This window comes from Cyanistes caeruleus, chromosome Z, assembly GCF_971803275.1.
Source record: "Cyanistes caeruleus chromosome Z, bCyaCae1.hap1.1, whole genome shotgun sequence".
NCBI lineage: Eukaryota > Metazoa > Chordata > Aves > Passeriformes > Paridae > Cyanistes > Cyanistes caeruleus.
Window position 1 is genome coordinate 79,746,650 of NC_141732.1, and position 21,222 is coordinate 79,767,871.

At 49.9% G+C, this 21,222-nt stretch overlaps 1 protein-coding gene and 1 long non-coding RNA gene across 11 annotated transcripts in view; one reads left to right on the forward strand and one right to left on the reverse strand.

Moving 5' to 3' along the window:
• LOC111941094 (uncharacterized) overlaps positions 1 to 9,781 on the forward strand; it is a 28,755-nt gene extending 18,974 nt beyond the window's left edge. Inside the window, exons 4-5 of the long non-coding RNA XR_015281221.1 lie at positions 5,870 to 6,122; positions 6,865 to 9,781. This is a non-coding gene — a long non-coding RNA (uncharacterized LOC111941094). The remainder of the gene's footprint in view (positions 1 to 5,869; positions 6,123 to 6,864) is intronic.
• ZBTB7C (zinc finger and BTB domain containing 7C) overlaps positions 9,505 to 21,222 on the reverse strand; it is a 150,448-nt gene continuing 138,730 nt past the window's right edge. For 8 of the 10 annotated variants that reach the window (XM_086870079.1, XM_086870084.1, XM_086870081.1 and 5 more), the window contains 2 exons: positions 18,008 to 19,201; positions 10,065 to 12,577 (listed from right to left, as the gene is read on the reverse strand). In XM_086870079.1, coding sequence (XP_086726205.1) covers positions 11,941 to 12,577; positions 18,008 to 19,201 — 1,831 coding nt within the window. In that variant the 3' untranslated portion in view covers positions 10,065 to 11,940. Of the gene's footprint in view, positions 12,578 to 18,007; positions 19,202 to 21,222 lie in introns of all 10 variants that reach the window. The other 2 variants (XM_086870085.1, XM_023943912.2) reach the window with 1 other exon arrangement.

Here is a 21,222-nt window from a genome sequence, read left to right on the forward strand (position 1 = left end):
TCAGTGAACTTAAACCACTACAGATGCTCTAGGGTGTCTTTCTAAAACCTTCTCCTCCAGCTCAACTAAGAGTTGTGGGATTGACACAGAACAACCCCTGTCTCAGCAGAGGATTTCATGAGCCACCAAAGCTATCAAAACTCTCTCTGTAGCCAATTGTGTGTTTCATTGTGCATTAGATATTTCTCCTAGGACAGAATGGGTTATTCCTTAAACCTCTGACCACCACACACAGAAATGACCTGGATGCCAAGGCACCCTACAAGAGAAATTCCATGTTTTGTTCTACAGAAGTTTGAAGAGATGATTGCAATGATGGAAAAAAAAAAATCATAAAATATTTGTCACAAACAAGGATTATGGCTCAATCTTTCTCCCTGGACATGGAAGGAAGAAAACCCAGACCTTCAAATTTCAAGGTTCTGGTGAATTTGCGACATAAATTATTCATTGTCCTAAACAAAGTAATTTCCTTATCTAACTCATCTTTACTTGCTGGAGCAATAAACATGGCTGCAATTAATTTTGGTGCAGAAGAGCCAGTAAAATGAATTATGTTCCAGAAACCTTTCTTCTGCAACCTATTTTAAGACCAGTAACAAAAACACATTGCCAGAAGCTTCTTTCAGACAGACCATCATGAATTATAAAGACACTGGAAGACAACATGCAGATGCAGATCTTCTCAGGCTTTGGTCCTGCACCAGCAGAGACAACAACAGCTCTGTCCTCCTGCCTTGACTGAGCTGAAGGCTTGCATGGGCAGGGAGGGACACCTTCCACCATCCCAGGCTGCTGCAAGCCCTGTCCAGCCTGGCCTTGGCCACTGCAGGGATGCAGGGGCAGCCCCAGCTGCTCTGGGCACCCTGTGCCAGGGCCTGCCCACCCTCCCAGCCAGCAATTCCTTGCCAATATCCCAGCTGGGCCTGCCCTCTGGCACTGGCAAGCCATTGCCTGGGTGCTGGCCCTGCAGGCCTTGTCCCCAGTCCCTGGGCAGCTCTCCTGGAGCCCCTTTAGGCCCTGCCAGGGGCTCTCAGCTCTCCCTGGAGCCTGAATACTTGTGCAGGGGAGCAGCCCCAGCTCTCCCAGGCTGCCTCCAGAGCACAGGGGCTCCAGCCCTGGCAGCAGCTGCCTGGCCTCCTCTGGGCTGGCCCAAATGGGTTTGAGGCCACAGCAAGATTAATTTCTCCCTATACTCAGAATTCCCCATCACTTCCTGAGCAAGCAGCTCCTTACTCTTCCTCAGGGATGAACCTGTACCTGCTCTCCTGACGCTGAAATCAGCTCCCCAGATCCTCCCTCCTGTTCTCCCCTCACAAATCCCTCCACATCCTGGGAGCCCTAGCAGGGAACCAGGATCCCAAACAATACAGCTAATACAGCCTCTCTCACCAGGCTCCCTCATCAAGGCACAGCAGAGTCTCAGATTAAACGATAAGCTCCACCGCAGCCCACAAAGATGGATAAAGTCACCGTTTCCATTTTACAAATAGAGGAGCTAAGGCAGAAAGATTAGCTGCCTTCCCTCAAGGAGCCTCAGACCTGAACTCAAATTAAATGAGTTTCTCTCTAAGCAGGGAGACGGCTCAGGTTACAGCTATGGGCTGTAAATCACGGAGTGCCTGGTGCAGGCTGATGGGAGAGAACACATGATGGTTTATTAAATGTAATGAGGCTTAGGTCCCCAGTTTTGTTTGAGGCCAATACCCTAATTTGTCCAGATAAATTGAATTTTCAGAGCAAAAAGTGTCTTTTCAAGCATTTTCAGCAACCTCTTGTATCATGCTGGTATCCTCTCTCTCTCTCCCACACCTGTACCTGTCTGAGCTACCGAGAATGCAGGAAAAACCACATTCACCCCATAGTATGGTTTGAAGATGGTGCAGATCCCATGCTGCTGTCTCTGTGTGCTCTGGGATTAACAGCACAGCCAAACAACCCCAAGCCATTTGGGCTGAACCCATGGATCTTCAGCTGGTGGCGTCCTTTATTAGCCCTTCATCCAGCACATGAGAGCTCTGGGTGCATCCACAGCCTCCTGCCTCTCTAACCTGCTGTTTCCTACAGAGAATGTGTCCTTTAGCACCGTGCTGTATCCCATCCTGGGCTTTCAAACCTGCTGAGATCTTCAGTGGTGGTTGGTGAAACCTCTGAATGCTGGGTGCAAGGGACCGGGATAACCAAAGTGGGCAGGGCATGAGAAGGGACAGATTCACCTCCTGACACTGGAGAGCAACCAGCATTTCAGAAGTGTGGTTATGTGACCCATTCCAGACGTTTAACTCGAGAGGCATTGCTCTCTCCTTAACTGCAGGAGGAGCTGGAACACCAGTGTGCTGCTGAGAGTGTCTGACCTGGATGAGCTGAAACCCTTTCCTCCATCCACCCTGCTGCTGCCACCCAGGCAGTCTGTGCCCCAATGTGCAGCAACACCCAGCACCCTCTGATTTCCACCACGACATATTTCAAAGCTTGTTGGTGTCCTCAAAATCCACTTCATAGTAAATTTTGAAAGTGCAACCGGCTGCCGAACAGATTTAGACCCATTGCAAAGGGTCAGTGGCGCCCTCCTGCACCCTGTTAGCATCCTCCTGCTCAGATTTTAGCTGCTTTATTATACCAGGCACCAATTGCAAAAGACCTGTGGTGCCCTTCAGCACTCCCCTAGCACCCTCTAGTCCCCTTGTGCTGCTGCTGGGCACAGACACATTCACCCCATGCCATCTCTCACAATCGCCGGGCATCCTTCCCATGCCTCTGGCTCCCCAAGGCCTACCTAAACCCTACCTGCTCCCAGTGTGCTGGGATGTCCCTTTTCCTCCCCTGGAGGCCCACCCAGCACCCCCTGCATGGATGGAGCATATGGCTGGGCATATGGGGTGTTAACGCAGCAGCTGGCACAGGCCGGCGCAGGATTTCGCACGGCGGCCGCAGGCCTGGGCTGCAAACAAGGAACCCACATGTGTGACACGGCCACATCCCGTGCTCTGGACATCCCTGCCCGATCAGGGGGGTTGGTGGCAGGGTCTGCAGACCCTCCCTGCTGCTGGGATTTACTCTGATGCTGCTTATAGGGACGTCGGGGAAGGCGTTTCCTTCCTCCCTGGCATTTGGAATGATCGCCGTGTTTCCTTTTCCCCCAGTGTTGCACAGTTCCTTCAGAGCATCACCAGGGACGTGGGCATTTATCTCTGCTGGTGGGATTTTTTGAGGGGTGTGGTGTTGGCAGAGATTCCTGCACCCTCAGAGACAAACCTTTACCACAGATGTCCTGAAGCAGCCGCAGCCGTGCGGCTCGCACCAGCTCATCTTGGCACGGCTCCTCTCAGTTAAAAAACGCCCTCTCTTGGTTACTTTATTTTTCTCTCTCGCTCCAAATTTCATCCTCACCAGCTGGATGGTGATTTGTGCAGTGGCCAGCTGAACCAGACAGGGATGCTGGAGACAAGGAGATGTGGTTTCCTGGGAGTAGTCCTTCCTAACATTTAATTTTACAGGCTGATGAAGCCCTGGCCAAGGCCCAGCACTCCCTAGGGATGATTTGCACCTGTGTAAAGGGCAGGCTAGCAGCACAAACACTATGCCTGTGTGCTGAAAAGGCACTGTGAATAGATCTCTGTGCCTCCCCATGCCTCAGTTTCCCCTCCCAAAGGAGAAATTCTGTTGTCTTCTATATAAAATTTGGTGAGGATAACAGCTAAATGCATATGAGATGTACGTACATCTGTGAATGCATTCACACTTGTATTAGGGTTATTGAATCTATCTGAAAGTATACATATGTACACATACACACAAATATATGGATGTGTGTGTGTATATATATATATATATGTATGTATATATGTATGTATGTATGTATATACAATCCAGCTTGGCCGTTTTCACTCCAGGGAAAAATCATCCCAAGTGTTTGGAGCTCCAAATCTCTGTCATAAGCTGAGCTGACTGAACATAAAGAGCACTGGGCAGCTGCTTGAGGAGCTCATCTGCATCTGGACTGCTGCTCCAGCAGTGATGATTGCCCCTGGCTCACAGAATCACAGAATTATTTAGGTGGGAAAAGCCGCTAAGATCATCAGATCCAACCATTCCCCCAGCACTGCCAAGTCCACCAAATCCATGTCCCCATGGTGCCACATCTAGATATCTTTCAAATCCCAGGGATGGGAACTCCACCACTGCCCTGGGCAGCTGTGCCAGGGCTGGACAGCCCTTTCCATGGAGGAATTTTCCCCATATCCAACCTAAACCTGCCTTGGCACAGTTTGAGGGCATTTCCTCTTGTCACTTGGGAGCTGACCCCCACAGCTGTCCCCTCCTGGCAGGGACTTGTGCAGAGCCACAAGGGCCCCCTGAGCCTCCTTTTCTCCAGGCTGAGCCCCTTTCCCAGCTCCCTCAGCCGCTCCTGGGGCTCCAGCCCCTTCCCCAGCTCCGTTCCCTGCCCTGGACACGCTCCAGCCCCTCGGGGTCTCTCCTGTGCTGAGGGGCCCAGAGCTGTCCCAGCACTGGAGGTGTGGCCACAGGAGATTTTCTTCCATCTCCCACAGAGCTTCTGCTCACTTTTCTCATCCAGCTCCTGTGTTCAAATTTTGGGGTGTCACAGCCTGGCTCACACCCCTGCAGCAACACCCAGAACAAATCACTGCTCACCTTCACTTCAGATCCAGGGATCTTGTCTCAGAAAGGCTGTGAGGGCTTTGTATTTCCAACTGATTTACATGAATATATCATCAAGACCTCCAGAAAAATATCATAGAAGCTGCCTAAACGAGAACTCCATTTCTGAGAACTCAAGGGTGAAGCCTTAAATATTTCCCCAACGATGCAAAACTCCAGCTAACATCGCAGAAGTTGGTCCCAGCGAGACAACCTTGTCCTATTCACTATGGAAACTGAGTTAACAGCTACACCTTAAAGACAGGCAGGTTTACAGCCATCCCTATAAGGATTTGCCAGAGGTTACCCAAGAGCAGAGGAAGGTTTTAGCTGACAGACAGGGTCTGTCCTTAAAAACCTCAGCCCCTTCCTGGTCTGGCTTTGCATCTCCTGCCTGCAAATTAGCTGCCTGAATTTCAGATGACCCCTGAGGCTCGAGGCACTGCATGAATTATTAGGAAGCCTGATCGGATTTGTGACATCTCAGTCAGTGTCATCTCTGCAGAAAGAAGGAAATAAAAATGAAACTTTGGGGGTTGTAGCTGAGCATTTGTCTTCTTCCTTGGTATTTGCATTTATGGTTTTTTAGTCTCAGTTCCTAAGGAAATGAATTTTATATAATTACATAATATTTTCATTTGAAACCTCTACTTGCCCAAACTGAGCAAAATTATTAGTGGTACCATGAGGGGAAGTGAGGGGGATATCAGCTGAGGCCACACTGGGCATCAGGGGGGTCCAGTACTGGCTTACCCTTCAGAAATAATTCCCTAAAAATCAGGGTTCCCATGAAGCCACCAACAATTGTGGCATATTCCCAGCCTCACTGGCCTTATTACTTGGTGTTGCTTCATGGAGGTGTAAAAAATTCCTAAGAATCACAGAATCATTTCGGTTGGAAATGACTCTTGAAATCATCAAGTCCAACCATTAAACTCCCTCTGGATGTGGCCGAGGTTTCTATTTCCTCTTCCTGGCAGGTGGCTGGGTGTGCCGGGAGGTGACGGAGGGTGCTGCATGTCCTGGCGCTGCTGAGATGCCCAGAAGAGCTGCAGATGTGGCTCCCAGCCCTCGGCTGTCCCCGAGCTGCCTCCAGGCCACCACAGGAGGGCAGTCCAAGTTCGGGTGTGCGGGGAGCCGAGCAAGCAGATGTGCGGGAAAAGCACAACCCCAGCAACTGCACTTACACCCATATTTGTCCCACACACAGAATTTCATTCCGCTGTCACCAGAGGCTGCTTCCCAGCCCCCGCACCCTCGTGGTGGCAGCCCAGATGCCACATGAAGGATCACCCTGGAGGGCCACCAGAAAATGCTCCGGCAGCCCGCTCATCATGCAGAATCATTTGTGTTGGAAGAGACCCCCCCGAGATCACCAAGCCCAACCACTGATCTGATGCTGAAATCCAAACTCCCCAGCCCCAGAGCAGCGCTAAGGACACACGACAGGCTCACTGCTTCAGGTAACAGTTTATTTTCTCCAGGGGTGTAAGATGTGCAGCAGGTACGTGTACAGGACCGCCAAAGAGGAGTCGCAACCAAACAAGAGACTGGAACAAAGAAACCTAAACAGTATCCTGCCCTACAGCAAATAGTGCAAGTCATGTAAAACATTGGTTCAACATAGGAAAACACAGGGAGGAAAAGGTATTTCCAAGCCACAGGTATTTTCTCTCCCTCTGCTGGAGATCCCAGAGGTGGGGCTGGGAGGTGGGATGGGGATGAGTTCACTCAAGCTTGGACTACATGGGGTGTATCTTCTACAAGAAGGGATTTTTCTCAGTTCCTCCCTTTTTGTTTTTGGCTTGGAAACAAACATAGATGCACACAGTCAGAGGTACCAAAAGGCAGATCTTAAAAACCCAGCCACGGGTGACCTGCTGCCAAACACAGCATTTTCTTAAAACGAAATGGTTGGGGTCTTGCTTCATGTACTCTCTTACCTTAAAAGTTTCCTCTGCAACCACAAAGTATTCCAGCTTCAGGGCACTGAGACTGAAAATAAAACACTAATCCACTCCAAAATGGATGGAAAAGGATGGGGGGCATAGGAGGTTCCAGGGGGCTGCAGGGAGAGCACGAGCAGAGCAGAGACTGGGGCAGCATTTGCGGCCTCACTGGTGCTGCCAGGAGTCCTGCTGACACATTCAATTCTAAAACATTTTAGGCTGTACTTTGCAAAATTATTCCTTTCTTTTCCTGCAGGTGACTGCCAAATGGAAAAGCCTTTCACTTCCCAAACTGCAGGCTCTTTCTTCCCTTCTCACAACACAAATATTTTTTTCTGCATGTAATTTCCTTCTGCACAACTGCAGGAAGAGGATCTTGCAATGCTCAGCAAAGGGTTTTGAGCCCAGGGAAAGGGTTTGCCCATCCAGCTCCCTGCCACTCATGCCAGGAGATGCTCCTTTGGCAGCAACACCTGGTCTGAGCAAACCCTGCGTGCGCAGCATCACCCCAGTGCTGCTCCCCCTCCTCAGCCTGGATACTCCAGCAGATAACAGCAGCTGTTCAGGAGCAAGCATGTAGCCATATGTTGTTGCTAACAAGCATTTACAGAAGCTGGTTTCTTCCCATTATTCCCATGTGTCTGATTAATGCACAGCTCCTCCGAGCGATTTTCAGATTTTTTTTTTTTTTTTCACCCTCCCCTTGCAAATCCAACTCTTTTTTTTGTTGTTGTTGTTATTGCTGTCATTCTGGCATTGTAAGTGAAATAGAATGTGAGCATAAAATGGGGTTAACAGCCACAAGACTTGAAAAAAGGAAGTTATAAGTGTATTTAAATAGCTAAGAAGTTATTCACACAATTTTCATTTTGTGGATTTTTTTTTTTTTTTGTGCTCAGAAACACACAGTTTATGGGCTGGCCCTGCCACAGTCCTGCAGGCTCCAAACACAGAGGAGCTGCTCAACAATGGATCACCTGCCCTGTAAGGGGCATTGGTATTTCTCTGTTCCCAAGTCACATTTCTGGACTCTGCCTGCAGATCTGGACCCCTGCCCGAGCACCTGATGCTGTAGAGTCCTTCTCTGTAAAGGAAGGAAAGTGACCTGTGGCTGTAAGAACCTGGGATGTTTTACTGGGATTGCAGCAGGGTGTACAACCATGAGCCTGAATCCCTGGTCCCCAGGCTGGGGAGGCTTGACATGGACCTTTATTTCTCATTGCATTCCCAGTTAAAACAGACTGGGGAAAAAACAATCTGTCTGACCTTGGTCCCTGTTTTCCTCTTGGGAAAGGCTTTTCCAGGGACTGTCCCATGAGCTGAGCAGGGAGGAGGGAGCGGTGGTGGTGGGAACATCCCTCCCTGTGGCTGACCTTATCTCAGTGAGCTATGGGAAAGCACAGCACGCTGGTAGGTAGCAGAGAAGTGCCCAAAGGTGATTCATCCCAGCCCTGGGAGGTCCAGCGTAGGTGGGGTGAATCACCCTCCACCAGAACCTGCCTCCCTCCAGGGCCAGGATGGCTTCAGAGCAAGGCTGGAAATCACGTTGCAGGTTGCAGGACAACATGTAGGTGTCTCAGTAGGCACAGGGTACCTGTTTACTTCGCTTCCAAATGGCTGAACAATGTGGGACAAGTTCAGCCATTCCTACCTGGAGCTCGTTTTCCAGGCTTTTGCACCTCACTCCGAAACAACAAAGGAATTCTGCAATTTCTGAGTGGCCACATGAATTAACAGGGCTCATGTTTGTGTCAGTTGTGTTCAAAGAACCATAGAATCATCAGAAGATTTGAGTTGGAAGGGACTTTAAAGGGTCATCCAGTCCCACCCCCTGCCATGGGCAGGGTCACCTTCCACTATCCCAGGCTGCTCCAAGCCCTGTCCAGCCTGGCCTTGGACACTGCAGGGATCCAGGGGCAGTCACTATCTCTTTGGGCAACTTGTTTCAGTGTTTTGCCACCCTCATTGTAAAAAAATTCTTCCTTCTATCTAGACTGAATCTCCTCTCTTTTAGTTTTAAACATCTCCTCTTGTTCTATCACATTAGGCTCTGTTGAATGCTTGCCCCATCTTTCTCCTAAACTGCCTTTAGGCCCTGCCAGGGGCTCTCAGCTCTCCCTGGAGCCTGAATACTTGTGCAGGGGAGCAGCCCCAGCTCTCCCAGGCTGCCTCCAGAGCACAGGGGCTCCAGCCCTGGCAGCAGCTGCGTGGCCTCCTCTGGGCTGGCTCCAGCAGCTCCACGTCCCTGTGCTGGTGTTGCCCAGGGCTGGGGCAGCTCTGCAGGTGGGGTCTCACCTGAGCACAGGGGCACAATCCCCCCTCCCCTGCTGCCCACGCTACCCCTGCTGCAGCCAGGCCAAAGGAGCTGGGGTGAGATGAACAAGAAGCCACCACAGCATCAGCTGGGACTTGTGTTCCTCCAGCCCGAGGTTTGGTGCTCGTTACACCCGTCCTGGTTGGGAAACGGGAGCAGATCCCCAGGAAGGCACCTTCACACTCGGCTGGGCTCCCATGTGGATACCTGTGGCCTGGACTCACCACACAACATCAAAACGGGAAGAAACAGGGTTTTTTCTAATCATCCCTCTACACCCCAAAACATGATCACTGCCAGCACTCAGCTCCCTCCAGCCCTACCCAACCCAGCGCCAACGCGGGAAAATCAACCTTAACTCCAAAATCGTCATCAGCATCGCAACACCGACAGCCCCTCGGGCTGGAGCCCATACCAGCTCGATGTTTAATTCATAAGTGATTATTCTGGCTTTCCAAAAGGTGTCAGGCAAACATCCACAAGAGCTGAGGCCTGCGGATGGCTGCGCTGGCAGCTCAGCAACCGCGGCGGCTTTGCCTTTTCACCATGGCCACAGGCAAGAGAATCAAGTCCTGCTAATAATTTAAAAGCATCAATTAATACAGTTTAATAAATACATAAAATGATCTAGTCTCTTTTTTTCCATTCACTTTTTAGCATCAAAGTTAAGGGTGATTGTCCCGTGAGTAACTAAGGCAAATTTGTTTGTGTACGTGTGTGTTCCTCTCTACTTTTTTGATTTTTTTTTTTCCATTGTTTTGTACATAAAGCAATCACATAAAAATAGTTATAAATAGAAAAATTGCAAAGATTTATCCCCACTTAGACATATAGGAAAAAAAAAAAAAAAAAAAAAGAACCCAACTGACCTAACAAACAAACCGAGACAGAAAAAACACCTTGCTTCAAGTCCTTGCAGATCATACAGTACTCAGCATCTTTGGATATTTTACAATGACTCCAAATTGTAGACAAAAAAACACCTGAAGGAACCAATCATCTGCAAAACGTCGCTTGTTTAAGAAGTTGATGTGGATTAAAAAGAAAAAGTTTGATGCAGTTTTAAGAAGATTTCTTTTTCTTCTTACTTTCTTTTTTTTTTTCTCTCCACTGAATTCTGTTGCACGTGGAGTCTTTATGAATTTCTTTTTGGAGGAGGAAGTCGAGTGTTGGGCGGTTCCTTGGGACCATTCTGCTATGGGTGGTCTCAGAGCAGAAGTCCCTCACACCCTCCTGGGGGCTGTGGAACCCTGGACTCCCTGTGTCCCCCTCCTTGCCTCTGGTGGGCAGATTCTCATCCAGCCACCGCCTCACTGATGGAAAAACCAAAAAACTCATGAACCCGCGGTCCTCGCATTCCCTTCCATTTTTGCTGACGTTAGAAAGGTCACAGTAAAAAGAGAAATAGAAAGCCCTAATTTGTAACATTTACATTTCCAGGTGTTGGTCTCGTGCGAAACAACCACTGCCACCCACCGCAGCCCGCGGTGGAACTGGGGTCCCACCATGTCTGCCCCCCACGGCTCATCCAGGAGGAGCCTTGAGAGGCAGACGGCCACCAAAAGCCTTTATCCTTCAGAGTAGCTCATGGATTTGGGGCTGAAGGAGGTGGACAGGGCAATTCCAGCCAACCAGCCACTTTTTTTGCCCTGAAAGAATTACCAGATGGGGTGGCCAGGTTGGGGTCTGCAGGGATGCTGGGGAGTCACCCCAAACCTGCTGGCCACCGTGGGTGACCTTTGGCTTGGAGTAACCCTGTCATATCTCACCACCTTGTCTTTTGAACCAACTAGAGTGAAGAAACAGCATTTCTGCTTGCTTGCAAGTAGACGGTATCACCATCAGGACACCTTTAGTGAACTTCTTTTCCACAAAGATCCCTTGAGACGAGCAGCAGGGATATTTGATCTTTTCCCATCAACACTGCAGATTTGGGGACACGTGTTTTGTAAATTTTTCTCACTATCACGTAAGAATTTGAGGGAATTAAAGACAGAACCCCAGACATTTCAGAATGGTCAGCGGCAGCGAATTCTGACTCTTTGGTTTGAAACGACTTTTTCATTTCAAAATTCCCACTGGTTCATTTTTTCAAAGCAAGGGTTTAATAAAAGCTCAGTATCGAAACATTACTGATTTTTCCAAAACTTTTCCTTCACCTTTTCAAGCAACTGAAGTTAAAATACTCAAAATAGGCTTTGGTTCTCCTTTTGAAACTTTGAAATAGCTAAAGAACCAAAATAAGTAAAATCCCCCTTTTCCACCCAGCTTTGCGCTAGGTGTTCTATCTCCTTTTTTAATTTTTTTTTGTGTTTTTTTTTTCTTAATGTTTTTAAGGTCCCAACTCATGCTGCAGATCAGGGCTTTCACCAGCCCTGTAAATCTGATATACTGCTGAGAAAGGCAGTGGCCAGGATCCTCCCTCTCTCTCTCTCTCCCAGCAAGGCTGCTAGACCTCCCCCTTATCCCTTGTAGAATAAATATTGTTGCCAGACATGGGAATTAATTAAGAAGAAAAGAAAACAAAAGCAGAGAGAAAACAGCAAAGTCCTTTTGACCAAAAGGGCCAAGGAATGCAACATAACAAACCCAAGTCTGGACAGCTTGTCAGTGTCCAGTGAGCTCCGTGTGGGGGAAAGTAGGGAACATTTCCCACAGAAAAGCCATCTCATGGTGATGGCCGAGCCCTGGACTAAGGCAAGTGACATTTTTGGGGGTGCTGAAGAGAGCAGCAGTCTTGGCCTGGCCTTCCCAGATGGAGCCATGAGTGGTGGGATGGGACAGTGAGTGTCCGACGGTCCCAAAGCCAAGTGCAGAGTCTAAAGTGCCGGTCGCCACGGGGCACTGCCCATCCCTGCTGGCCCCAGGGATGGCTCCGTGCCCCAAGCCCCATGGCAGGACATGGCAGTGAGAGGACAAAGAGCTTCTTGGGAACCTGATGATGCAGTAGGGCAGGTGGGAGCCCCAGGGCTGCCTCGTTGGGATGGGAGCAGACGCATGGTGGGACCGGGAGCAGGTTTAGTTGCTGGCCTCTGAGATGGGAGCCACGTGGCCAAGCCCCGCCAAGCCACTGAAGCCTGTGCTCCAAGGGTCAGGCAGAGGGAAGAAGGGTTGGGCAGCGAGGTTTTCATTGTGGCCCAGGGCGAAGGCGAAGATGCCCGCGTTCCTCTCCATGTCCATCTGGGCCCGCCTGAAGAGCTTCATCTGGGTTTCTTCAATTTGGCTCTCCAGCTCCTGCAGGCTGAAGGGGGTCTTGGCCCCGCTCAGGAAGTGTTTGGGGCTGGGGCCGGGAAGGCACATGGCCGTGCTGCTGAGGTGGCTGCTCATCTCCTCCAGCGTGGGCGGCATCACGAAGCTGTTTTCCACGGGCGGGCCCCCGGGGGCGAAGAGCAGGCCGGCCGCCCGCCACGCCGCTGGCTTGCGGCCACGCCGGGGCCGCGCGATGCGGCAGCTCTGGCGCTTGATGTGGCGGTGCAGGTGGTCAGAGCGGGTGAAGCTCTTGTAGCAGAACTCGCACTGGTAGGGCCGGATGCCCGTGTGGATGCGCATGTGGTTCTTCAGGTCGTAGTTGTGCACGAACTTGGCGTTGCAGTGGATGCACAGGTACGGCCGCTCCCCCGTGTGCTTCCGCATGTGGATTTTCAGCTTGTCCTGCCTGCAAAAGAAAAGGCGCTTGGTCAGGCGGTGTGGGACGGAAGGGGTGTGGTTGGGATTGCTCTTTTTGGGATTGCCTCCCTGATTGGGATCAGGGGAGGAGGTGATGGGAATGTGGGGAGCTCATCCTGGGGCCTCTCCCAATGTACGGATGGTCTTGCAGGCTGACGTTTACGTCCGACTCCTCTTTCCCGGGCACTGAAAAATCACACACACAGAGCCCTCCATGTCAGCAGTTTGCAGACCATCCCAGAGAGTTCAAAACAGCTTAAACTGGAGGAAAAAAAAATCCCTGGAATAAACCCAAAAACAGAATCATTAAGGCCAGAGAAGGCCTAAGATCATCAAGTCCAACCATTCCCCCAGCCAAGGCCACTATGAATCCATGTCCCCAAGTGCCACATCCAGATGGCTTTTAAATCCCTCCAGGGATGGGGATTTCACTACTGCCCTGGGCAGCTGTGCCAGGGCTGGACAACCCTTTCAGTGAAGAAATTCTTCCTGATTTTCCAAGCTCAACTTGGTCTGGCACAACCTGAGGCTGTTCCTTCTTGCTCTGTCCCTTGATCCCTGGGAGAAGAGACCGACCCCCAGTAGGCGACAACCTCCTTCCATGTATTTGTAAAGAGCAAGATTCTAAATACAGGAACTTATCTACACAGAACTAAATCTGGGATTATTAAATAAATACAGCCCTATTCCAGCCTGCAAATAAGGAAATTATTTGGGATTTGAGAGCCTGGAAGTGTGGGACAATACTGCTTAAATGCAGTCCCTCTTGGAGCCGATTTTCCTCTCCTTTTATTCTTGCACTGACCACAGGGTGTCTCAGGAGCTTTCTTTTAGAGCAGGAGCATCGCAGAAGGTGATGCTGCCAGAGGTGCAGCACCCAGGCACTCTGTCCTTCCCTGCCAGGGTCTCCGAGGCCAGCACACATCCAACCTCCCACACAGTTTGGAGAAGTTTTTTAAATCCAGCCATGGGATAGCTTAATATCCATCCCAATGGCGCTTATTTTGCAAATATTTATATGTGTATTTTTCAAGGGGAACATCTAAAAGCAAGGATATTTTCCCTACTGGCAATCCAATCACTACGTTTTCCTCCAGTAAATAAATCTTTCCTTCTGCAGTCAAAAAAGGAAAAAAAAACAAAATCACAGCTAAAGTGTATGATTATAAAAAGTGAAGCTGATTATGGCTCAATTGGGCTGAACACTGCTTCCTAGGTTGTACCAGTGGAGTTCAAGAGCAAAGTGGGAAAATTAATATTGTTTTCCATAATTATTTCAGTATGAACCCTCCAGCATGCTAGTATTGAGGCTAAAAATACGTAGAACGTGTGGAGTAATGTTTGTATTTATATTAGATATAAAATATGTATTGTATATTACAGATACGCCATACAAAACTATACGATACATTTTAATATAAACAGTAAAGAATATACATTTTTTTATTGCTTTTAAATATAATGATATTATAGATTAGATAATATACGTATATATTATGATGATTTAAATTATATAACATAAAAACCACACAAAAAGCTGTTTCTTCTGGCAGGTCAAGCCCTCAAAACTTGCAAGGTGCTGCCTCTGAACTAGTTTTTGCCACCCAGCCCATGTGCATATTGAAATAGTTTTTGGTGACATGCCCAGCAGCACAGAGGTGTCGACCACACCACAAGGAATGCAGCCCTGGGCTGGGCATCCCTGCACACCAGTCCCTCAGGATCAAGGATGCAAAGGAGTATCCCTAGCAAAGAGCCACTTCTTCACCAGATGATGCTTTATTGCTTTTGGGAGACTGATCCCAGCCTGGTCCCGCACCTACAGATTTTTTAGGGAGACGTGGAAAAAAAGGCCAAGCTGAGGGCAACTTCCCACTCTGTCATTTCCAAAGCTGGCGTTCCCCCAAGGTTTTCACAAGGGTGCATTTTCCCTGGGAGGGCTGGAATCAGCGCTCAGCAGCAGACAAAGCAGCAGCAGGGAGAATTTCACCCCAAACGGAGAACCGCGGACAAGTCGCGCACGGATGAGCGCGGGGGCTCGTACTGCAAAGCCGGGGGAAATGTTAATAAAAAGCAGAGCTGCCGACCCCACCTATAATTTAATTTAAACCTCTGTACGTAATGTTTAACCTAGCAGGATCGCTTTTCCTAATAAACACGCTGCGTGCCAGGACTGTATAATGTAAATACAGGCAGAGCTCTTTTCAGGCTGTTACCCATCTCCGGCAGCAGACGGGGAGAAACCCAATCCTCCCTGCCCTGGCAGGGGAATGCAAGGGAGGTTTGTGGCTCCACCTGGAGCTGCTCAGAGGCCGGGGGGATGAGGTGCTCCGTGGTGAAGCACCCCAGGAGGGATGTGGCACAGGTTTGCGAGCTGGGAGCTGGGCTGGAGGCTCGCTCTGACAGAGATCCACGCTCCGTGTGTGTGAATAACCTTAATGCAATTGCATTAGGAGAGCGATTAAGGCTCTGTGAGCTGTCACAACACAAATAATAGGAACAAATAATGTTAACCTTTCCAGCTGGAACAGTATCTCCTTGAGCACTCTGGGGTTGTCTTGGTGGAAAAGCTGAAATATTTGCAGCTTTCTCCAGCGTTCTAGCAGGGTAGAACAGCAGACTAGAAGATGAGCAGCCTTTGTTTGAGGAAAAAATAATTAATGAGCCATTAAATGAAGTCCTGCTTCCTGTGATCAGGTGTCTGTGGGCAGCAGGAGTGGCAGATCCAGGTGCATGTAGGGTCCTTGCCAGGGGATGTGAGATCCCACTGATGTGGAGGGGAAGGGATCTGCTGGGGAGGCTGGGGCACTCCTCACCCAGGAAAATGTACCTTCTCCATTTCCCCAGTAGATTTTCTCCTCCACGGTTCCTTGAAGGCAGAAACAATGCAAAGGACTGATTCATACTGAAATTCCATTTGGGAACTGCTTCCCTGCAGCCTCACTCCCAGGGGACCCCAGGAGGGACCATCTGAGCTTGCATATCCCCAGAAGGCACCGTGGGTACAAGTCCAATGTTTTCAGAAAGCACGGGATTCCCCACACACCCCCCTGCCCCACCCTGGGAGCAAAACACATAATGCAAGCGGCAGCACTCAGGAAATCCCAGCAGAAATCTCTTTCTACATCTCAATCACTCCACTCTGTTTAAAAACACACTTTTTTTTTCCTAAAAGAGAGCTCTCACACCAGAGTAATGATGACAACAGATAAGAAAACCCCACCCCAGACAAAACCAATTAGCTGCACGCTATTCAAAATCCTTCCAAACATATTTAGAAACAAATCAATATTTTAAGATACCCACTTTGTTCAGGGTGTTAAAAAAGGAAAAGACTCTCCAGCACCCAGCTCTGCATGGGGTGACCCACAAGACCAGTTTTCATCAGTGGTGTTGGGGGACTGCACTGTTGGGTGAGTCCCAGTTTTTTATTGGTTTTTTTTTCTGAAGTCCCCCTATCCCTGTGCCCTGTATTTAGAAGCTGCTGAGCACACAGGGGATGTTGAAACTATCAGGTTTAGTCCTGCATTAGAAATGGGTCATGCTAGACCAGCTCTGTGTGGAGATTTTAACCTCCACCACACTGATATGACCTGTCTGGATTAAGCATCAATACCAGCTTCTCCCCGTGCCTCAGCTTCCCCAAACTAAGTGAACAGTGCTGCCCTTGCCTGTAAAGGACTCTGGGAGGCCTCAGCTCTGTTGTTCCTGTTACAGGGAGGGTGTCAGTGACAGATCTAGCCAGGCTATTTCCTCATCAGCAATCAGCACCCACGGCAGCACTCACAAGGGAGCGACAGGGACCACAGGATGGGGCTGGCCAGGCTGTCCTCCAGTGCTAACCTGGGGATGCAGCACCAGCAGGAGGCAGATCCAGATTCCTGCAGGCAGGAATTATGACCATGCTGTGGCCTTTCCCCTGCAAATACCAGGGTGAGCTGGCTCACGTCGCACATGCCCGCCCGAGGCACGATGCTCGCCGCATTATAATACGGTGTCTGCTGCGTTAATGGAGGGGAGCATGGAAATTTATTTTCAGGTCAAATTCTCATCATCTGCATATCTTCCATTCGAATATTATCATAGGGACAGGAGAAGAAAAGACAGGCTGAATGCAGGAGCACCCCAGGTGTCCGGCCATTGTCAGGAGCTCGCCTCTGCCTACTGTGCAGATTATTTTCCTCTGGTTTTCTCACCCCAGCTTAATAGGGCTCTCTCTCTCACATGCAGCCAGGAGCTGAAATACCATGCTCTTGTCAGAAAGCTTTATTATTATGGTAAAGATTGTTCTCATTAGATATTAATTGTACTCAGCAAGAGCAGATCCAGGAATCTATTTGTCTCTGCTCACCGATTAAATTTGCCCAGCTTTGAAGAGCAGCGTTTCAGGCTGGAACATTAGATTTTCACAGCTAAATACAACTTGGCAAGAGAAGTTGCAGCTGCCCCATCTCTGGAAGTGTCCCAGGCCAGGTTGGGCAGGGCTTGGAGCAACCTGGGATAGGGGAAGGTGTCCTTGCCCATGGCAGGGGGTGGAACTGGATGAACTCTAAAGGCATTTCCAACCCAAACTATTCCATGATTCTGTGAGTCCAGCTGTTCCCTCAGCACTGCCAAGTCCACCAAACCACATCCCCAAGTGTCACATCTACACATCTTTTAAATCCCTCCAGGGATGGGGACTCCTCCACTGCCATGGACAGACTGTTCCAGCGTTTTGCGTGAAGAAATTGTTCCTAATATCCAACCTAAACCTCCTGTGGTGAAGCTTGAGGATGTTTCCCCTTGTCCTGTCATTTGTTACTTTGGGGAAGAGACCGACACCCCAACACATAATAATTAGGGCCACTCCAGCCCCAGAAAGCCCAGATACTGTCATGTCCAAACATGTGCAACTTGGTTTTGGTCTACACCGATGCCAAAATGTGCAAACCCAGCTAATTACATCCTGTGGCTAAACGGCCCTCCCAACTCAATGCATCTCTCAGCACATTAGAGATGAGGAAGCTTCCTTGGCTGCTTGACCATCTGTTTTCCACCTCACTCTGGTCCCACTGTGGTGAACTATGGTGGGGTTGAAAATACCCTGTTACTTATTTAAGCTTTTGTCCAGCAAGGGGATGGATCCAGTGAGCTGTGGATGTCATCCACAACCCACAAAAATCAGTAGGTTCTTTTCCACCCTCCACCCTCCCTTTCTCCCTTTTTGTTGTTTTTATTTATTTATTTATTTATTTATTTATTTTCCAAAGGGATAGAGATTATGCCCTGCTTTTCTCCCTACTTTTATTTTGGGGAAAAAAACCCTGATATCAGAGTTTTCTCTGATGAGTAGCTGAGAAATCAGTCCTAGGTTATGAACTGGCCCCTCCAGCCACCACCCCACCTCCCACACACAGCAGAGGTGACCAACACACACCTGGTAAAGCGAACTTCACAGATATTGCACATATAGGGCTTCTCCCCCGTGTGGGTCCTCATGTGCCTGGGCAGCTTTCCAGCTCCCATGATGACTTTGTTACAGATGGGACACTGCTGGGATGCCTTGGGCTTTATTTTCCTCTCTTCCTCCAGGGGCCACGGGGGAAAAACTCCTCCAAACTGGGTAGCGCTTAGGAAATTGAGATAAGCGCTGTAGTCAGTCTCTGCCTTAATATGCCCTAAGGGAGCTCCTGGGGTGTTGGCAAACATATCCTTGAAGAAGTCATTAGGGAAAGGAGGTGGAGGCAGGTCTTCCTTCTCCTCCTCTTCCTTGATCTTCCTCTTTTTGATCACCAGATCCAAGGGGCCGTTGTCTACTTGTGGCTCCTCGAGCTGGGTGAAGGAGTTAAAGTCACCATTCCACAGATGGGGGAAGAAGCTGGGGGCGAAAGGAGACAGAGCTGGCCTCCTTTCCGGGATGTTTGCCTTAGGGTACAAATTTTCACTCAGCAAGGACTCTATGGAGAAGTCTCGTATCATGCCCAAGTGTCCAGAGGAGTTACTGGCTGGGAAATGATTTGGAAAATCTTTAGGTGCTTCTGTATAAGCTTCTTCGGTAAGATCGGACTCAGAAGGGCTTTGGTGGCAGCTTACTTCTTGTACATCAGCTAGGTTCTCCTGATTGACAAAATCTTCCACTTCCTCCTCCTCCTCTTCCTCCTCATCTTCATCTTCGTCTTCATCGTCATCGTCATCCTCTTTGTCATCTTCCTCCTCGGCCTCTCTGTCGGGCTCCATGATTTCAAGGCAAACGTTGATGATGCTCTGGATCTCCAGCATCTTGGCGGCGCTGAGGATGTGCTTGACGTTTGAGGTGGTGATGGTGAGGGTTGAGGTGTAGGCAAACTCGAGGATGGCAGAAAGTGCTTCAGGCTTGACAAAGTCAATCTCGTAAACATAGGGCTGGTCTGTTAAAGTGCCGGTAGTGAAGAGTTTTTTGAAGTACTTGCTGCAGGCAGCCAGGACGGAGCGGTGGGTGCGGTACTCCTGGTCCTGGACGATGAGGATGACATCGCAGAGGAGCCCGTCGTGCCGCTGCTCGTTTAAACCACACAGGACCTCGCTGCTGTGGTTTGGGAATGGGATCCCAATAAGATCTTCAATGCCATTGGCCATATTCTCATCTAGTGCCCTAGGACAAAGCACAGACAGCAGAGGGTTAGCAGGTGATTCCTGAGTGAAAATGCCAAAATGATGCTGCCTTCTCCCAGGGTCCTTCTCTCCAGTACCTCACCTGCCATCACCTCCTGATTGCACTGTCTCAGTGCATCTCTAGGCCCCCTTTAGCTCCTTCCAGATCCTCTGTGACTAGACCTGTCCCTCTCCCCATCTCTTCATCTCCTTCTTTGTCCTCATCCTTCTCGATTCCCAGAGTGTTCACCTTTTCACAATCACCACAAGCTCCTTCTTCTCTTTCACACCCCTCCTCCAGGAACTTTGTGCAGTGACTCCTTCCCCATCACATTTCTTCTACATCCTCCTGGAGCCAGCATTGTTCCAGGAACATGTTGGATTTGGCCTGCCAGGAGCTATGTGGGGAAAGTGTGATGCTGTATTGCTTCACACTGCCAAGAGCCAGCACCTACACTGCTTGAACAAGATGAGCCAGGGAGTGCCCATCTGATCTACGTGGTTGTTTTTGGGGCTGGTGCAACTGGACATCCCAGACAGGAAGGTCATTGCTTCCTGCTGCAGTAGGAGAGCTATCCTCATGGATCTTCAGTTCTGCTGCTGCATGCCTGGAAGCTATGACATGTCACCTCACTCACATAGGGACAAGCCACGTAGAAATGTCTTTCTGAGGGATTTGGGAATGGCGAGGAAAGCAAGGATTTGTATCACAGTGTGTACCTAACACTCAGAGGAAGACAACCAGCAAGGACCTGACCAGACACAGACTGTTCTCTGCCATCTCTGAACTCTTTCCATTCCCAATCCTGCTTGGACTTGTCAGCATGGTATCAAAATGCCCTGTGCATCTGGCAGACATCTTCCCCTGACAGAGCAGCTTTAGCTTCAAAGAAAAACTCAGAAGCAAAAAGCCCACACCCAAGAGGAAAAACTGATTTTATTTCCCCCCCCCCCCCATTTTTTAATGTGTAAGATGTTTCCTCTTTCACATGGCTCCAGCAGCCCCTCCACATGAGAAATCCCAGGAAAGGAAAGCGATTTCCTCCAGCAGGCGACGAATACATTAATCCCCTCACAGACAGAATACATCAAACAGACAGAATAACTTTGAATACACTAACCCTTGGAAACCCCCAGGACACAGAGCATGTGTTCATGCAGTGTCACCTCTACCAGCCCCGGCCCTGCTGCAGGTGGACACTTGGTTCACAGCCGAGGGACAGAGCAGTTCATCTCCAGGAGAACTCAGGGGATGTGAAAGCAAAGCTGCAGCCACACTCCATCCCTTCTGCAAGGCTGACACCACCAGGCAGGCTCCCCAATTCCACACCACCTCTGCAGCTCTCCTGGGATCCACTGCCATGTCCTGGGTGTCCTTTCCTGCTCAGTTTCTGGCTCTGCTGATTCCAAACCTCCTTCCAAACCACCAGTGGGGACCTGATTTACTTCACCTGGCTCCCACCCTCCCAGCTGCCGCGGGGATGGAAAGAGCCTGGTCTGATGGAGGCTGCCCATGAAAACCTGTGTTTCACCTTGGCCAGCAACCCCTGGGGAAGCCTGAGGGGCCCGTAGAGGGGATCAGACTCCGCAGGAAACGTTCCCGTGGGAAAAGGAAGGCTGTCTCCCTTTTCCTCCCTCCCCAGGGAGACCTTGCAGGTATCTCCCCCACACCTAACCAGCACTGCCAAAAACCGGCGTGTGGGAGCCCGAGAGTGAAAGTCGTGGAGGATGGTGCAGCCTAGAGGGAGGTGATGGGCCACAGGCCTGTGGGGAGCAGCAGGGACAGGGGACAGCTGTCCATGGTCACTGAAGCCTCACAGGGGCTGGAGGGCAGCCCCAGCCATGGGAAGCCCTCTCCAGCCGCCTCCCCCTGCCCAGAGCTGGGCAGAGGAACCAGGAATTGCACCCAGCTCCAGCCACCGACGTCTCCAGTGCAGGGAGGACGCTCCAGCCCCCCATCCCTCAGTGTGCCCATTACCTCCACGCTAATTACGTCTGTTGTCTGAAACAAATTGATTCATT